General features: G+C 43.4%; 1 protein-coding gene across 5 annotated transcripts in view; it reads left to right on the top strand.

The window, feature by feature from the left end:
• TAOK3 (TAO kinase 3) overlaps nt 1-19,750 on the top strand; it is a 1,449,622-nt gene that overhangs the window by 548,128 nt on the left and 881,744 nt on the right. For all 5 annotated transcript variants that reach the window (XM_086943286.1, XM_086943287.1, XM_086943290.1 and 2 more), the window contains one exon: nt 19,528-19,573. In XM_086943286.1, coding sequence (XP_086799412.1) covers nt 19,528-19,573 — 46 coding nt within the window. The remainder of the gene's footprint in view (nt 1-19,527; nt 19,574-19,750) is intronic.

Genomic DNA, 19,750 nt, shown 5'->3' with positions numbered 1-19,750 from the left:
TCGGGGGACGCGCCGGTCTCTCCTCGCTCCCCGGGGCTCCCTCTCGCTCCTGGGGGCCCTGGGGGGGGAACGGCAGTTCTCCTTGAGGGGAAGCAGGGGCTCCCGCCGCTCCCTGCCTCGTCGTGCTCTCTCCAGCCGCCTCACCAGCTCCTCGGGCCGCCCGGCAATCCCAGCGCGGCCCGGGGATGACATCATGAGGGGTCCCGGGCCGGCGGCGGTGAACTCGGGGGAAATGACGAGGGCCAGGCTCCCTCGAGAATTAATGACAAATAGCGAGGTAGGCACTCGCTGGGGATGTAGAACCTCCGTGGAACAGGGCAAATGCCGGGTGGGCACCGGCTTGTTGAATATAGCGCTCCCAGCGCTAGTAACATGAATGAAGCGCTCCAAGGCGCTAGAGGGCAAGAACCAGTGATCCCAGGCGCTAGGTAGGAGGAACAGCGCTCCCAAGCGCTGGGGGTCAAAGGAAAGTGCTCCCAAGCGCTAGATGAAAATAGCAAAGTCCATAGGAAGTCCAGGACCTCAGGTGGAGTACAGCAGCTCCTAAAAGGGAAAGGCCATCAGATGTCCAGGAGCTGGGCAGGGCCCAGGGAGGCAAGCCAACCCTGAGCCCAAGCAGCAGCACGCCCCTAGTAGATTCAAGTTGGGAACAAGAACATCTTCAGAGTGTCACAGCACCCTTTTTATACACAACATCCTTTGTCTAAGGGGGCAGGCAGGGGGAGAACCAGCTAGAACTGGTTATGGGGGATTCTTTTCACTGGCCAGGCTAGGGACATCAGACGCACCCCTGGGGGTGGAGCCAGCATTGTGTGGGGAAATCCCAGCCTCATTCAGGACCCTCAAACCAGACAGTCAATCCACAAACAGGCCCAGGCTCACTCCTCCTCTCACATCAGCATGCTAAACACTCCATTCACCACCGGGGCAGACCCTCCCAGACTCTTGGAGCCAGGCTCACCAGCCAGCCTCAGCCAATCACACGCCAGACACACATTACACAAATATGCCAACTTCTAAAAGTGGCGCTTCTGCACTAGACACAATCATACCGCATATACGGTTGCGCAGCATTCAATCTCCCGAGTTCACACATACCAGACTCGACCCTGCACACCCTACGCATCTGGAACTACCAGGGACACATACATTCCCCATGCATTCCTATGGAAGGGCAGGTCTCTCTCACCACACGCACTCAGAGTGGGAATCACCATCCCCAGGTTACATATAACAAACACAAACTTCAGGGGTGAACCTGCCAGAAGGGCCAAGTCCAACAGTTAGGATTCAATCAGGTTCTAATCCATAACAGGATTGGGGCCATATTTATTGTATCTGAAATATAGCCTATCCCCATCTCAAGGTGGACCGAAAAAGTCGCTGTCGATTGTGGAAGGCCGAGGAGGGCACAAAGAAATGTATTTTCTTCTCTTTGGATGGAATCAGATTTAGTGTACCCCCATATTGCAGCCCCATACCTAGCAATTGATATGGTTTTTGCTTTGTATATAGCTAGGATTGCTTCACACGGCTTTCCCTCCAGTCTTTTCGCATTTCCTAATATTGCAGCTGAAGAGCTTCTCACAGCTTTTACCTTAGTTGAGAGTTGCGGTGCCCAGAGCCCTTTTGTCATCAAAAACAACCCCCAAATAGGTAAACACTTTCACTCTTGAGATTGCTACCTTCTTGCAATAAAAGGATTTAATATTGTTCTTCCTCGTGCCTAGTGACATAATGTGCGATTTACCATTATTAACCTCAAGGTCCAGTGATTTCATAAAATCCCCGAAGGATTCTAATAATTTTTTCTAGACCAAGTCTAACGGCACCGTCCGTGTATAGGAGTACAGGAATGGGCGTTCCTCCCATACGCAGAATGTCTAGTGTTGCTGTTAACAAGTTGTCTTCCAGGGTGTTTATGTATAAAGTAAATAACATAGGGGCCAAGATGCAGCCTTGGCGCACCCCTCTACCTGATATAAAACTTGCAGTACATTTCCCCTCCTGCGTCATCCTTATTGACGCTTTCAGATCTCTGTGTAACTCGGCTAAAAAAATACTCCAGGGGCCGGTCAAGGCCTAGGTCCAACAACATGGTCCACAGCCTCGATCTATTAACTAGATCAAAGGCCGTGGACAAGTCCATGAAACCCAGAAAAATTGAGCCCTTAGCAGCCTTCGTGAATTTAGTTATAATTAGATGTAAATTAAGATATTGATCCTCCGTCCCCCTCCCAGATCTAAAGCCATACTGGACATTAGATAAAATGTCTTTATCCGTAGCCCAGTCTATTAATTTAGCTAGAATAACCCTGCCGAAGATTTTAATAGAGGAATCTAGTAAAGATATTGGCCTGTAACATCTGGGGTCTCCCCTTTGGCCCTTCTTAAACACGGGGATTATAATTGAACGGGACCATGATTTCGGGAACCCTGTAGCAGCCGATGTGTTAAAAACGTTCGTTAATATCTTCGCCCAATAATTAGAATTAGCCTTATACATATCAGATGGCACACTGTCAGGGCCTGGCGCCTTACGCCCTGCTGTTCCCTCTATCGCTTTCTCAACCTCCTCTGTATTAAAACTAATTGGTATCAGTGGAGGATCAGAAATTGGTACCTCAAAGGTTTCCAGCTCAATATTACTCCCATAGATATTTTCGAAATGACTTAACCAGTCCTCTTCTGAGATGTTAACTTCTAGGGCATAGTTATGGGTACCAGTGAACAAAGGATTATTGACAATTGCCCAAAATTGTCTTTCAATGTTGCTTTTTCCATTAGTGCTGCCTAGGCATCTTGTTTAATTTCATTTTTCCGTGCCTGGACTGTTAATGAGTACTCTTTCCTAAGCTGTGCTACTAGACTTGTATTCCTTGGTGTCTTATTAAGAGCCTTTTTGAGTAGGTTGTGAGCTATGTTGCATTTTTGATCGAACCAGCCTAAGGCAGGATTAGTTTTAGCTCGGGTGTTAATTGTGAGTTCTTTGGCCACTTGCAAGCAGATGGCTTCGTATGAAGCAATTACATCCCCCCCATATTTGAGGGGGTCTGCACATGTATTTAGATCCGTGCCAACCTTTGTTATGATGGTGTGAAGAAAATCTTCGGGGGTGACCTTACTCCATTTTAATCTCCTCCCTTGATCTTTTACTTTTACATTAACTGCAGCTTGTGACAAAGCTGTATTGTTCAGGAGGGAGAGACCATTATCCAGTTCAATCACTACCGGATTGTGATCGCTAAAAGAAGAGGGTATGGCATTATGGAAAATTACATGACTTAGAAGTCCTGGGATTAGGAATATATAGTCTATTATAGATTCACAGTTCCTTGCTCTATACGTAGAAACACGGTTACTCCCATCAGAAAACCCCACCTCAAACAGATCGTTATTGGACAAAAGTGCCTCCAGTGCTTCACCCTTGGAACTGTGTTCAAAATGTTGATGGGTTGTGAAGTCAGGGCCATCGCTATCTCTGTATTGGCAGTTTAGGTTACATAAGTGTACATTAAAATCACCCATCAAAATATACTGAACAAAAGTGGTTTGATTTTCCTTATAAGTTTTTAAAAAATTCGACAGCGAATGGAGATGCTCGTTTGGGGACTCCCCTTGCAATGAGTTATAACAGTTAATAAGAATTAGCTTGATATTGTTTGCCAAACTAGCTTCCAATATTAGATAATTAGGGGAAATGCAGTCGACCTTTTTAACTCTTCCTGTTATGTTTACTGAGACCAGAAACATACGTCCCCCTCTATCTCTCCCTGCTGGCTAACTCAAAGCAGGTACATAGTATGATGTAAAGCCATTGATCCAAAAATCACAGTCCCTGTCCCAAGTCTCTTGAAATGCAACAATATCGTACTGTTTCACAAAATTTAACCAGACATTATCATCCCTTTTGGACCGTAGACCTGCAACATTCCAGCGTAACATTTTTACCTTGTCCCCGGACCCTCAGTGATACTTGCACTCTTAGGTTGGGTATTCAGATTCATGTGACCAGGGCCCATTAGTCAGTCAATCTCCCCTACTTGGGATAAGGGGGAAAATCGATTTAATAAAACCAGTCCCTCCCTGGTCTCCTGTCTAGGTGTATTGTTGGGCTTAGGCAACATCCCTGATTTTTGTGTTACCCAGGAGGGGAGATGAGTAGGAAGATAAGGGGTAAGCTTACTATGGTTACTTGGGCTCCGAGCCTGGATTTCCCTCTCTCCCCTGTTATACATGTTCGGCTGCGGGTAGAAAAAGCCCAAAGGCATGGCCCGAATGCCTCCATCCTCCAGGTCTAATTTAGAGGCATCCCAAAGTAGACGAGTTGCCCCATCAGGGTTGTTAAAGTTTACAATGAGGCAATCCCCCTTCAGATGTTTTTAGTGTAGCCCAACTAACCCACCCGTCAGCCCATATTTATGCTAGAGGAGATGTTTTTCCCCCGGTGCAATTTTCATTGCACCACTTCTTTATGTTACTCATCAGGACATCAGGGGGTTCATCCTCACCTGCCTTCAATGGAGGGACATTTACAAGAATAGCAACGAAAGGCGTGGCTTCAGGTGGGAGATTGATAGTCGGTTGGGGTACCAAAGTTTTGTCCCTTACACAATCCCTCCTAACTGGCAGAGCCCTTTTTGGAATGGGGTGGGTTTTAGGGCCAATACCCAACAACGGTCCCTTGGGTCCGGTTCCGATATTAGATGACGCTGAGTTAACAGAGTGCATTTTTATCTCTTGATTCCTAGTGGGGGATAATGGTGCACTCAATTCCCTACTCACAAATTTCTTAGGTTTAGGGACCTGGGTAATGGGTGGAAGGGTAACTGCCGGCTGCCTAGCGGAATGAACCTTTGTTACAGGAGTAATGTTTAAACGCTCACATTTTTTCATAATTCCTGCCACACAATCATTTAAGGTATCAATAATGTCTTTGGATATCCGTATCAGGGCAGATTCCAGTTTCTCTGTGAAAATGTTCTCCACCATGTTCCTTATGGAGCTTTCTAAATGGCTAGATAGTAATGAACCTTTCTTTGTCTAATTGTTAGTAGGTGTCTTTGATTTTTTATACTGCCTCTTTCCTCGTTTCGTAGCATCATTTACGCCTCCCTCTTCGGGCTCACTCTCAATCAGAATGTCAACAGATGGGCCCTGCTCGGGGCAAAGTGAGGTGTTAATGTCTGAAGTTATAATATTATTTGCAGAGTTAATTGTAATCCTTGGCTGCAGATGGATATGCCTAGTGGTGGGGCTCACAACCATCAACAACCGCTGTGACTGAATATCAATGCCTTCCAAACCCAGTTCACGTTCGGTGTTAGCGATTTGAGTTGTTAATTCCCCCACAGCAGAGGTTAAATAAGATGTTATGCTAGCCGAGTGCCGTGGGACTTTAGCTTTAACTCCCCCACCAGCAATTGAGGTTTGTAGCTTTTGCTTACCCATTGTCTTATTGCTTCTCGTCAGGGGGGTGGCCCGACCCGACCCTTGCCAACCCCGATGGCCACAGACGGCCCGCCCTCTGCCCGCGCGCATCTCACGATGCGGGGGCTCTCGCTGGTATAAGAGCACCTCCCGGGGCGGGACAGGGCGTGCGCGACTTCCTTTGGTGAGGGCCGCTGGGGGATGTAGTCCCGGGTCTGCCGCGTCGCGATGTCAGCTGAAAAGACAGACGTCAGGCAAACAGTAAGGCTGGCGCGGGCAACAGGGATGGCGCGGGAAGGCTGCGATGCTCCTCGGCTCCCCTCGCAAAGCCCAGGTCAATGGCAGTGTGTCCCCCGCTTCTCCGGGGCTCTCGCTGGTATAAGAGCACCTCCGGGGGCGGGACAGGGCATGTGCGACTTCCTTTGCGAGGGCCGCTGGGGGATGTAGTCCCCGGTCCGCCGCGTCGCGATGTCAGCTGAAGCGACAGACATCAGGCAAACAGGAAGGCTGGCGCGGGCAACAGGGATTGCGGGGGAAGGCTGCGGTGCTCCTCGGCTCCCCTCGCAAAGCCCAGGTCAATGGCAGTGTGTCCCCCCCCAATATTATAAAGATTCCTAAAAAATTGACCCTGTATAACCGCATCAATTTTTTATGTTCTCCCTGGTTTAACTGTCTACACGTTTCAAATCCGGACTGGATTGTGGGTTCTCCTCAGGACTGAGAACTAGTGGACATTCCAGCGGCCTCGCAGACCAGCACAAGCCTCTCTAATGTGTTATTAACTGGTGATTATCCCGGGGCTGCGTGCCCCAGTGCCTTTGATTGGCTTCAACAAGCGTGAAAGCCTCAGGTGAGACTTCCTGGCCAAAACCAGAAGCACTTCAGCCCCTGGACCCCGACGTGCTCAATCCATACATCACTGCCACATGAGTTAATGGGCAGCCCTAGATTATTTGCACCCTGCTTGATATCTTCGTGAAAGCAAAGCTGCACAATATAATCATGCGCACAAGTTTTTCAGTTGCACGTTTTTCGTGTCAAGTCTTCCATAGTAGACTAGGATGTATGCCCCATCATAGGTGTGTGTGTCCCAAACATTACCGATATAGTCCATGGACAGTTGAGTGTGCCTGGGTTTGCTTGAGATGCAGCTCAGCTGGATCAATGTTCCACTGAAAAATAGAAACTGCTCCTTTTAGTGTATTCAGATAGATTTGTATAAAGCATTTTTTTCTGCTGTGGGAGCAGTTGAAGTAAAAGATGATAGTTCTTCATAAAGCTCCACCTACCTCCGCCAGTTAAGAAACTGGGCTTTTGCATTCCTACAGCATTATTTAATATTGTAATAATTATATTTCTTTTTACTATAACAAATCTTTGTACGCTTCACCCACTACTAATTGTAAAACCAGTAAAGTGTAAAAAACAGTGATATTGATGTATCGATCTCCCTCTGACAGCTTAAGAATTGAGAAAGCCCTCCTGGGATTTGGACTTTGGTAGTGCAGTTTGCACACAGATCTCTTCATTCATCTTTGTGATATCATACGGAATGTTATTCCTTTAGCAGCACATATAACTGCTCTGAAGATTGAATAATGCAGAGGTTCTCCTCAGACATGGTAGAAAATACAGATTTTGAGTAATGCTTTTTAGCTTCAGACCAGAGGAAACTGATTATTCCCCGGTTTTTTCTTTTACATTAATGTTACTTTTACGTAGCTTTCTGAGTTGTTAATAGTGTCAGATCTTTCCTACAGGGAATGATGTGCTCCTTCTTGTGTCTGAAGTGAGGTACATGCCATTTTTGATATGGACTGTTTTGTCTTAGCTGACGTAGCTTACAGTTCAGCTGATCATGTATGGTTTAGTTTGAGGTGTCTTCCACAATGTCGAGTTCACTGTTAGACATTGTGTTGATCTAGTATATTAAAACTAGATTAGCGTGTGTCACTTTTTATCTGGTCTACCATGATTAGATAAGACTGGTGTGACCATTCTTGGGACAGTTGAGAAGGAACAAATAAATGCATGCCTGCTTGAGTAGTGGCGAGAGAAGACACTACAGCAGAGAGAAGAGCAAACTCCCAAAATGTTACACACTTACAAAGTTGCTGTGTAGTGTCTGTGTTTTTGAAAAATATACTAGAATTTATTTGTGTGCTGCTGCAATGAGTCCTACATCAAAGCCTTAATTGAGAAGGCAAGTTCTTGAATTGAACATTTTAATCAATCCCATGCATATCGCCAGAGTAGTCCTTGGGTTGCCTTGAGGATGAGCCTTGATAAATTATTTAAAGTGTTCTCTTCTTCTCACAGATGCTGCTCCATTGGAAACTTATTCATGATCTCCAATATGTAAACACAGTGTTGAATTTTAATAGTTCAAAATTGCCTGGTAATAGTGGCTATTTTTGTTTTGTCCTTGGTACACCACATTACTTGATTTGCAAGTGACGGTCCCTTGCATGTTTACAGTGTCCTTGTTCATTATTGGTATAGCTGTTTTTTCCTCCACTGCAGAATTTGCAACTCTTCTTCGTATCGGGGATATATTTTACTAGGGTAGGGAGAGGGTGTTTTTGGTTTTTGGCACCAAACAATCCTGCACATTGATGCATGATTAAGGGCTAGATAATTTAGGTAAACAATATAGTCGGCTAACCTCCTTCCTTATGGTATAAGTAAATAGTCCAAACTGTAATCAGTCAATCACATATCTAGGTCTGTTATGATCCCTATCCCAAGGTAGAATCATTTGATCGGCTCTAAATATGAGAGTGCTCAAGGCACATAATCAAGACATTGGTCACATCGTCGTGTAGAAATCTTGGGCTTCCTTTTGAACTGTAAAATGTCCTTGTAGATGAGAAATTTCAGTGGCATCTTGTTTAGTCTCCGAAATTGAGATATCAAATCCCAGATCTTTCACATTAATTGCTACCCTCGGCTCTCCCTGATACGCCTGACAACTTTTCCCTACTGTTGTAAGTGGTGCCCACTGAGTGCTTGACTTGCGTGCTTGCACAGGGCCAGCTCCATAGTCCAAAGCTTTTGTAATGACCTGGCCCAGGAGCCCGGACGTCCATGTAACGGAAGTGATGTCACTTCCTGAGTGGGACAACTGTTACTTTGTGCATGATGGCAGAAAGTATCCCTCCCTTCTACTCAAATGCGCCAGATTGAATTCTGCAGTGCTAAACCAGACTGTCAGTTTTATGTTGCGGTCCATGCCTTTTGTGGAGGATGTTCTACTGTTAAACTTATCACAAAAGCGGATGAAACCAATACATATGAATGTCTTAGTGAGAAACATGATCGTTCTGGAAATCTGCACAATCCCCTGATATTGGTCTGCAGAAGATAATACTAGCTCATGTATGCTCCCTGTAATTGAATGAAAACTATGGAAACTATGTGGCTTATTCATATAAAGAACTCTCTTCACCCATACAAAGCCTGTTGCTGGTAGAAGTTGAGTGGCAATTTATGTTGCTTTCTGGGTATAATAAGTCTGTAGCCTATGGTTAGGGATGTGAACGTCGATGGGGCAGAAGGTTAAGGGTTTGGACATATTATTATATCACAATTTCTTTAAGATTGTATAGCATTGCATGTTTCTGATTAAAATATGGAATTGAATCTTACGCTGCACTAATCTTGTAACGTGTTCTATGTCTGCTTTTACATGGCAGGCAAATGGGTTGCACTACTGCCTTAAAGCTGTAGAACGTATATAAACGTCAAGTCATTACTAAACGAGTAAAATTCCTCACCCATTCTGATTGCCGTACTGAGGGGTAAACCTTATTTTGCTATAGACCTCTAAGCATCAAACACTGGCTGTCTTTAACTTCCACACCTTCAAAGCTGCTTGATGAGATCCCCTTTTCTATGTGGCTGATGCATCCTTGCATTGAGCTAAAAAGATGAGGAAGAAAGATGGCTCTGTGGTAAACAACAACAGATTTGGTTTACCGTGTGGCATTTCGTGCAAAGGTTACGGCAAGTACCTTAGGAGGCTAAACCTGGTGCCCAGCTAAGAACTGAAAAATAAATGGGTACCCATCTTTTGGCACGTGTGTGGAAGATAGGCACGCCTTCTCTGTACTTTCACTCCTGTTAGTGAACAACCAGTCTTGAATAGTCTGGTAACAGCAAAATGTAGACTACATAAGGAACCCTGTAATTAAGGGGATTTTAAGCCATGCCCTTAATTACATTGGCCACGCCCTTTGAGTTTTTCAATCCCACTTAATGCTCTGCAAATGTCACCCAAACCCACCACAGGTTCCAAATGTGATTTCCCAGAACCAGATCATATTCTCTAATGCCTTGAGACGTCGCCCTCTGCAATGAACATTAGGTGAATGCATGCAATCCCTCACTCAACTGAAAGTCCCTCAACCTGAAAACAGACCCAAAAAGAAAGTCCATTGGCAGAACTGCACCCACGCAGCATGGGGAACCTCTAATTAAAATTATCCCGACAACATGGTACTAACTGCCTCTACCCTTCAGAGCAATGAGACCCTGCCCGCGTGAGTTTTGTCAAAATTGCAGTCAATGCTTAACAGTATATGAGAGCGCAGTCTAAAAAACACTTATTCAACCGCATAGAGTAGTTTTGGATGAAAAACGCACTTATGTATAATTGTTTTCTTTATATTACAGCAACACATTTTTAACAGCTGCTTCCCCCAGCCTGTCTGGCCACCCTCCCCCACTCACCCTGAGGGCTAACAGCAGGAGCCACAAACGAAGGCAGAGGCGGGTAGAGCGCGTCTTCTCACCTACGAGCCTCGCTCCATGCCATGTCACGCACAGCTCACATCCACGCTAGCAGCTCTGAGGGCCGCCCAGTGTCGCACGCAGATCTGTTCCAGATGTGGAGCAGACTCGTTCCAAGAGTAAGGACACCCTGCTTGCTCCAGCGCGCAGTGTGGGTGATGAGCAGTGTCAGTGCCCCGCCTCAGTGCCCCCGTGGATGTACTTCAGTGTGCAGCGCCAGGCTTCCGTCTCCGTACGATCAGTAGATGTACTTCTGAGAGGTCCCAACCTCTGCGACAGAGGCCCTGACACTGAGTCATCCGAGCTCTGCATGGACCAGTACTCTGCTATGATGTGTAGACATTTACTAACGACTCTGAAGGAACCACGCGCCACAGATAGTTTGTCCAAGCTGACCGTAGCCATGCTCCGAGATCTCAGATGTTGGTTCAAATGCGAAAAGTGACACATTTAATTACCACTAAAACAGGTGCTGGCGCGAGACTGAAAAGGCCAGTTAAGCTCAAGTGCAGATTGGCGCCAGATCATAACTGCTGAAATAATGATGAACTTTCAAACTACAGCATCTGGAATGTGAGGTATTCATCCAGCCTGTTTTTTAAAAATTGTATTCTTTTAACATTCTGGTACTTGCAGGACATCATGAAACAAGGTGGGGGCTAGGAGGGACCCTCAGTATATACTCTTCATAAATCAGCAACAGGAGCAGTTCGACCAGAAACCCGTGCAAACGAACAGAGTTGAACGACAGTGCAATGCCACTTAGCCGAAGTTTAAAACTAGCGCACGCTCACAAGTTGGGGGGAGTGCAGCCGAGAGCAGTGACATGCCTTGCCTTGCGGGAGCGAGTGCACTAATTGGTAACACATGGTGCCGCTCGCTCCCGGAAGGGAATCGCCAAACGTGCACGCTTTGCCATTGAAGGCAATGCAACACATGCACGTTTTTAAGCGAAAAACGAACCGATTTCAAGAGGTCTACTCCCTATGCAGCGCATGCGCACTGTGTAGGCGAGACCTAAAAAACGATTACTATACTGAACATATGCACTGTTGCCTTGTGTTTTTCTGTTAAAAAAATTTAAAAAGTAGCAGCAAAGACCAGTCTGACAGAAAAAGATGAAATGTTTAACAGACGATTTGGAGGCCTTTCATCATTTGAAATCCTTTACATGCGAACTACTATCCAAGTAAATGTACTCCGTTGCAGTAATAGTGGGACAGTGAGTAAAAATCCAAGTGTTCTAGAGTACACTGCTCTTCACATTTTATTTACTTTAAGCACGTCCGTCAGACACAGCATCACTGAGACTTGAGCTGCGAAGTTATACAGTGATGCTTGCTGATAAAAAGTTGTTTGTACTATTTCCTAAGATTAAAATATTCTAATTCCAGCACTATTTTGCCCTACTTCGGGAAAACCTACTGGGATGAAATTTAAGCAAGAGATGTATTTAGAAGAACTAGTAGCTAAGTATGAGCTTATGAGTCGGTGGATAGATAAAACAGTATCTAGGATGGGTAAGAAAAACAATTTACATCTTTGAATGTCCAATCTAGAGGCTTAAAACCTAGGTGCTAGGTAGCACATTAATCTTGCATACTGTTTTGATGGGGAGTAGTTGGAACGGACTGTTCTGTTTTGAATTTCTAGCCTGTCGTAGCACATTAGGTACAACCAGGGTGACATATGCTTCTGGGGAGGAGAGGGTAACATTGTTGCTCACAGTTCTAATAGGAGTGGTAATTGTTCCATCAAATCCTCATTCATATTGCTCTTATATTTTGACGTTCATGCTAGATACCTCCTGAAGCCTAGCACCCGTGGCTGGCCTTGGAGTCTCGGGATAGAGCCAGCCTGATTGCAGTTTCAAAATGGCCTACTTAATCTCGTTTGAAGTGATGTCGTAGAACGTCAGTAGTCTTGATGGCATGATTAAGAGGGACACAGTCTTCAAATTTGCTGAACACCACTCCCCGTTGGTACTCCTCCTGAGTTCCCGCTTTCCTTTCCTAAGTAGATTTGATTATGATAGAGTAATCCACGCAAGGTGTACACTAAGGATCAATATGCATAGCGATCTTGATATTTATTTATTTATTTATGCGACTTTTAAAGCGCGCAACTTCCCATGGTGATCATCCTGGTTTCATCAGATACATAGGGTAGATGCATACCAATTGAGGGTTGGATAGAAGGGAAACACCAACTTATATATACAATATATATTCCTCTGCAACTCTTCAAATCCACTTTAGGATATTTCAACCTTCTACTGCCTAAATTGCCACAAGCATTATGGTCATTGTTGGGGAGGAGGGGATTGTAATGGAGTTATGAACCCAGCTTTTTGATGTTGCAAGGTAAGGAGACAAATCCAAGTGCAGAGTAACATTGGCAGATTGGGAGAACTCATTAGGGCTATGCGATTTGTAGCAGATCTGGAATGCCCGGTAGCGAGAGTACACGCAGATGTCGGGCCCAAGACTCTGTGTCAGGAATAGACTACTTCTTTTTACCTGTGGCAGATATCCCAGTTAAGAGGATAGTAAGTATCCTTCTCAAAGGTATATCTAATCACTCCTCAATAATTTTACAGCTCGGAACCGCTTGCGGGCAGGAGTGTGCCTGAGGTGATGGCTGTTCGCTTGACTCCTTACTGATATACACTGCTTGAAATATAATGCCTAGGAATTTAAAAGTTTCTTTGAATTTAATGAAGATTCAGTGGATTCCTTCAGACCCTCTAGACAGCAGGAGAATCTACGCTCCTTGGTAGACCAAAAGCATACTTGAGAGCGAAGGAATGAGAGCAGAATTGTGTTGCCTCCAAACTTGAGGACAGAATTCTTAAATTAGTGTGAGACAACCTTGCAACCTAGGGCAAAATGATGGACATGGTGGACTGCTACAAATATAGGAGTCTATGTAATGGATGACAATCCAAGAAGCTGGTGTTTTGGCTTAGGCTAGTAACCAACAACTCTCCATGCAGGGTCATCCCTAGCTTATTAAATGTTAGGGAGTGTGGCGAGAAGGGGGGATGGGTTTGGGGGCAAAAATAATCACTAGAGCAGAGAGTACTGCTTCCTTAACCTCCAGTTACGGTACACTATATGCCCAACAGGAATGCTCAAAGTGGGAGACCGATAACCCCATTGTAGGTGACCTTCACTAGTGTCTGTCTGACCTAGATAGAGAGGATCTTGAGCAATATATCCCAATACAAGAAATAGCGGATGATGATTTACAACAAGACAAGACCCCCGGTCCAGACAAATTTCTTATTGAATACTGTAGGAAATACAAATCACTCCTTTCCCCTCAACTCCTGAGAGTTTACCAAGAAACTGTGAACCTGGTCAGTTTCCACTTGAACCTCATTATGCCACAATAGAAGTCATCCAAAAGCCTGGACTTCCACCAGAAAGCTGTAACTCATATCACCAGATATCCCTAAGTAATACAAAAATGAAGGACCTAGTCACAAATCTACAATGAGGGAGCACCTCTTCTGATTTACTCAGACCAGTGTGGCTTCGTCAACTCTGGGGTATGTCTCACTATAGCCGTAGAGTTTGTCATGCTAGTCCAGGCTCGCACACTGCGGAAGAATGGAGCCCTAATGTTTCGTGGCTTTGAAATTAAGTTTGATTCCCTAGATGGATCCTATCTTTTTACAGGGATGTGGAATTAAATAAAATATTTACTTGTCCATGGGGCAGGTCGCTTCATAAATCTACTTGTCCTATAACAAAATCCACATGCCCCTTTGGTTCCATGTAGTGCAGTGACAAATTATGGCATTATATAAGAGCTCGGATATAGTCTCTTGATTATGCCAGGGCTCCTACCATAGTAGTGTTTGAATACCTGCAGTCCCCTTATGTTGCCACAATATTATAAAATATATAATATAAAATAATATATTATAATATATAATATATTATATAAATATAATATATAATATATAAATATAAAATAATATTTTATATATATATAAAATATTGTTTTGTATGATTATGCAATATGTGATGTACTGTAATGCGATGAATGTTTAATAAATTACTGTTTTTAACACATACTAATATAGAAAATCTTTCTTGAATGCCACAGGACTTATATATTTTTAACTTTAAGTGTGTTTCGTGGACCTCGAGTATCTAACTGATTGGGTTTTTTTGGTCTGTATATTAATTGTGGTCCGGTTGTAATGAAGGACTAGGTGAGACACAACAATGTTGTTTAGGTCGAGCCAGGTCCTTTGAGATTAAGGGGCCGTGACAGAGGGTACCCCCCGACAACTAGGGACTTTCTTGTGTTCTAACATTATCTCACCCTTTCCCATATTGGCATTAGGGTATCTCCCTCTTTTTTTCTTGTGGAAATTTACTCCTGACAATGACTGATGTAAACCTTCTTCCAGAGTTGGGAAGAAAGTGGTTGGATGGAAATTGAACTTCAAACACTTACATTTTCACAGGAGCAAATCTACCCATGCATATTTGCTCATGCTAAAATGCAGTTCACAAATATTTTCTAGGAGTACTATTTCTTGACCTACTTTTGTACTTTTTTGGGAATTCATGAAAGCCATATGGCTGCACTTAATGCAAGGACATATGCCATGGGTGCCCTTTTGAGACTTTCTTTAATAATTGGACCCTTAATTTGGTCTGGTGTTGACCATAACCTTTTGCGTTTGTTAAAAGTCTGTCTCTATCTCTGTATTGGCTGGCTTCACTGTGAATGACAGGATTCTGCTCTTTCAGATGGAGCATATCGGCACACAAAGTAATTTTGTTCAGTTCGAGTAACTACTGTGGCAGTGTGTGCTTTTTGAGACCAGAAACAATTTTTGCTTTTGCCAATGTTTGTTATAATGGTGACGGCCCCCACACCAATAAAGTTTTACAAAAACCATGCCAAAACAAGTCGCACATTGACAAAACTAAAAAGCTGTCCACCAATTTCAGACCTACTGGCTTTGAATGTTTATTTTTGTTTCCCATAATCTTATTGGAACTGGTTACACTGATTCTCCATTATGAATATTTTGGGGAAATACTCGCATGCATCAAAAACATGTTACTAAATGATGCTGCAAAGAAATGGTACCAGATATTTTACAGTTGTTTAGCGAATGTTTTCTTTCCTGCTTCCAATTTTTTAATGAACATTTTATTTTAAAAGCAAAGTATCATCAATCTTGCTTTCAAGCTTCTTCAAATATTTGCATCAATTCAGAGAGCATTCTGGGAGGATTATACAAAGCCTAATATTGCTAAACCTTAAAAACGTGTGTGCACATTTTTATACTGGAAGCACTGTCAGTAGTGCAGTTAGTGCTTACAAGATTTACTTTGAAAGCTCACCCTAATAATAAAGGTTTTCAATTAATGAATGATAAATACAAGTTTGAACAGCATAAACATATGGACAAAAAGATTACCTTAACTGCAGACTGTGCCATCCCCTGATCCATAATATGGTACTCCAAACTGGCAGCTAAAGGGTTTGCGCTGCAGAGGTGGGCCTACTTGTCCCAAGGACAAAATACACATGAAAACTTGTTGCCCTAGACCCCAAACAATATGTCCTGGGCGTCGGGCTATAGGAATTCGACATCCCTTTTTTTATAGTGCTGGCAAGATGGGGTGTGGACCCAGTTTTCTCTTTCCGGCAAGAGTCCTCTATGTCCTCCCCTGACTCCAAGTAAAAGTGAATGGCTGCCTATCACACTCATGGCACCAGTTAGGGCTCCCCTGCCCCCATCCCAGCTCCTATTCACATTTGCATTGGAGTGCCTTGCTACATGGATCAGATGCTGTGCACTTGTGTGGGGATTCTAATGGAAAGGAGACCTTGAGGACGATATCGCCCTTTATGCTGACAATGTGTCCCTCTTTGTAGGTCGCCCTCATGAAACGGGTCCCCAAGCTATTTAACATATTGGAGTTTCACGACAAGCAATCTGGTATTCATTTAAACTGGTCCAAATTGCTTCTAATCCCCCATCACAGGAGTCGCAGAAGCAGTTTCATGGCAGTCTCTCCTCTGGGTTCTCAGCTTGAATTACCAATGAGCATAAATCTCTCTCACTTTGCTCGCAGGCACGTGTGCAGGTCTGTGCAACTGGGTTAAGCTTCTGATTAATCTGCTAGTAGTCCGGTTTAAAATATTAGTCCTGTCCAGTTCCTATACTTATTGCAACATTTCCCGCTGATAATTCCTAAGAGCATGTTTGAGAAGCTTTGGGCTAAAATATGCACTTTGTTTTATAGGGGAATCAACCCCATCACATTGCATTTGATAAATGCACCCAGTCTACATTTGACTGGTATTATTATTTCGGACCTTCAACTTTATTACTGGGTCTCTAAAATCCTGGTGCTAAATCACTGGCTATATGGATATCCTGTATTTCATACTGAGATTTCCCTCATCAGGCATGGACATGTTTTAGGGCTAATATATGGAGCCCCACACTCCCTTGGATGTCTTCACTTGTGTGGGTACAGTGGGACAAAAAACAAACAAACCTGGGAACGCCTCTATGATGTGGTCAATGGCGCAGTACACGTTTGGGTGCATTTGCACAATGGCCACTTTGGCATCTCATTGGAATATTGCTCTTAATAAAACATAATTTACTAAGTACCTACAATTGCATCATGTGCTCTAATTTCACTGAAACCGCTGAACACTGCCTTTTTTTAAGCCAAAGTCGCTCAGGTTGAATCTCACCTACATAAATACGTGATCATAAATGACCCTGATTTGTCCCAAGCACTGAAAGAGAATGGGAAACTTGGATGGGACCTCTAGATGAGAGCTTTTCGAGGAATGCTGAGATTGCCCTCCCAGAATTGGCTATTCCTGTTCAGCTGCGACTTATACAACTGAAACCTATGGGGAGCTGGTAGCCTTCCCTCGCCCACGTGTTTTCAGTGAAACGAAACAGATATTGATTGCTTTGATATTTTGTTGGAAATGGCCGTTCATAAGACAATACTGGTTCAATATTCTCTCAGCTCTCTCTATGGTTATATGGAGACATGTTGACATTTCACCCTGTGTTGCTATATTAAGGACTTTAGAAAATCTGAGAGGTGGTAAAGGAGATCGCAACCTGTTTAGTTTGGGGACTATGTTGGCCAAAGAGATAATCCAGCCTTGGAAAGCTCCGGGTCCACCGCTTGTTGGTTGGTTGAAAGCTATGGATAGTTGTGCCAAACCGGAAGAGTATCCGCCCTGGGTTAGTGGATTTATTCAGTTCTATGCTTGTATTCTAAGTTACAGAGCTTTTGGTTGCCTAACTTGTTTCCTAAATTTAGCAACAAAACTTTAAAACCCTTGTAGGGCTGTATTTTGAGGAGACTGTTTTCAGTATGGTTGTAAGGGTACCCACAGAGATTAACCAATGAAAGAGTTTGCTTATGAGTACCCATTCATTGGTTGTATCGATCAGAGGAATAGCAACTGATATATACTGATTTCAGTTTGGGATTATTTTTGGGTGTTTTAATAGCAATTTAGAATCCGAGTAGATATCTTAAAAAGACTTAAAATGTAATCTAGTTGAATTTGTAATTGAGTTTTATATTTATATAAACTATATTACTGTAACAAAATTTTACCAGAATGCAGTAAAGACGAAGAATTTTGATAGTTTTAGCCTTGATAACCCATTGCCCTTTAGGTTCAGCTTGTTGTGTTGAGCTGCTTTTGTTAATAAATTGCTTTGCTTCGTGAAGAGTATTTTTTTTTTAATTTAACAGTTCTTTTCTGTCTTACCTTCTTTTTGTTCCATGGTTCTCCCTCCATCTGTATTTCTTTTCTAACCATTTTTAAACTTTGTTAATAAAGCACTACTGTATACCATGTTTTCTTCTTTTCTGTGTATTGTCTTTTGATCCAACTGCCTCCACACAATTTCTTTCTCTTAAGCAATTTTTACTCCTTCTGTCAGTCTTTCTCCTGCATCACATTTATCTCATTATCAGTGTGTTCCACGTTTTTTACACTTGGTACACAATTGTTGTTTTTTTCTTTCGAACGTAAAAATGGAAACAAGAATTTATCCATTTAATTTTTTTGTTTAAATATTTTTTTTATTCGTTTTTAATGAACAAAACTAGACCTTCATTTTTACAGTTCTTCATTTTTTTAGGCTACATCCACTCTTTTTGTTACATATAGGTTCCGCTCTCCATGGAGTTAATTTGGGTATAATACTCACATTGTACATATTAAAGACTCTGTCATTATAGCTCATTGTGCGTAGCTCATTTAGCCCCATTCTTTCTGTCAGTTGGGAGTCAACTATTGGAGTGTTATACAGTATTAAACTAGTGTGTGGGCTGTGGGTCTCTCTGCCAACTCGGGAGGTGGGTAATAACGTTCGGGAAACTTGAACAAATCTAGGGAAATAGTATTCTTTTTAACTGGAACTAGATCAACCCCTCCCGTTCCCCATTTAGATACGCGCCTCCTTGTCACGGTCTCTAAGTACATGGGGCCAGGTCCGCATAAGGTGTATCGGATTGTGGTTTTACTGGTGTATCCTCTATTCTGCCCTTAGGATATCAATGTGCTTCTTCTAATTTGCGCTGTGTAGTGGTCATGAGTGCCAATATGTCATCAGTGTTGATGTCTTGTCTCTGCAAGTCACACAAGATCGTGTCCCAGTATGTTTCAATTGGGATTTTGCGTAGGCCTAATATGTCCTCCCTGTGCAGTGCAAAATTTTCCGCTTTAGCCCAAATCTGTAAGGAGAGTTTCCAAGCCAGCGCCCTAGGGGGCTCAGGGAATTTCCATCTTTTGGTAATCAATTCTTTCACCACTACCAGCCCCAGAGCGATAAAGCGAGAGGGCACTCTTTGAGTGTTTCTCCTGCAATAAATTTGAGGAATGCACGTCTCGCACTCCAGGGGTACCTTGCGTTCCATGCGGTGAGTCAGGGCATCAGTTATTTCCTGCTAGTATTCTCCAATCGTGAACAGCTCCAGAGCAGGTGCATTAGGTCCTCGTGTATGGTATAGCATTGCGGGCACCCTGCATATGCGGGCAGCTGACGTATTTATTAGTTTTGGCCGGGGTAAGATATGCTTTTTGTGTTATGTAGTATTGTATTAGTTGAAACCGCATTTTACGCGTTACACTAATAGGACCTTCTAGTACAGTGGTCCACTCAACATCTGTGAAGAAGTTTGCATTTAATGAGACTGTATGTAGTACATTTGCTTGGTTGCTGGATTGTTGAAGTCTGTGTGCTAATACCATGTTATGTCTGTTCTCTCACAGTTGGTCATGGAGTACTGCTTGGGGTCCGCTTCAGATTTGTTGGAAGGTAAGGCATAAAATGTTTCACCTTATGGAGGGCAAATTGTTTTTTTCTGCATTGTTTCCATGTTTTACCACTCCACTTTGCACTAATCATCCATTTGTTTCTGATGGGGGGGCAAAAGTCAGATTATTAAATCCCTTGCTATACGATTCATTAAAAAGACATCAACCTCATCTAAAT

Source organism: Lissotriton vulgaris, chromosome 11, assembly GCF_964263255.1.
Source record: "Lissotriton vulgaris chromosome 11, aLisVul1.2, whole genome shotgun sequence".
NCBI lineage: Eukaryota > Metazoa > Chordata > Amphibia > Caudata > Salamandridae > Lissotriton > Lissotriton vulgaris.
This window is presented reverse-complemented; position numbering and strand designations above follow the sequence as displayed.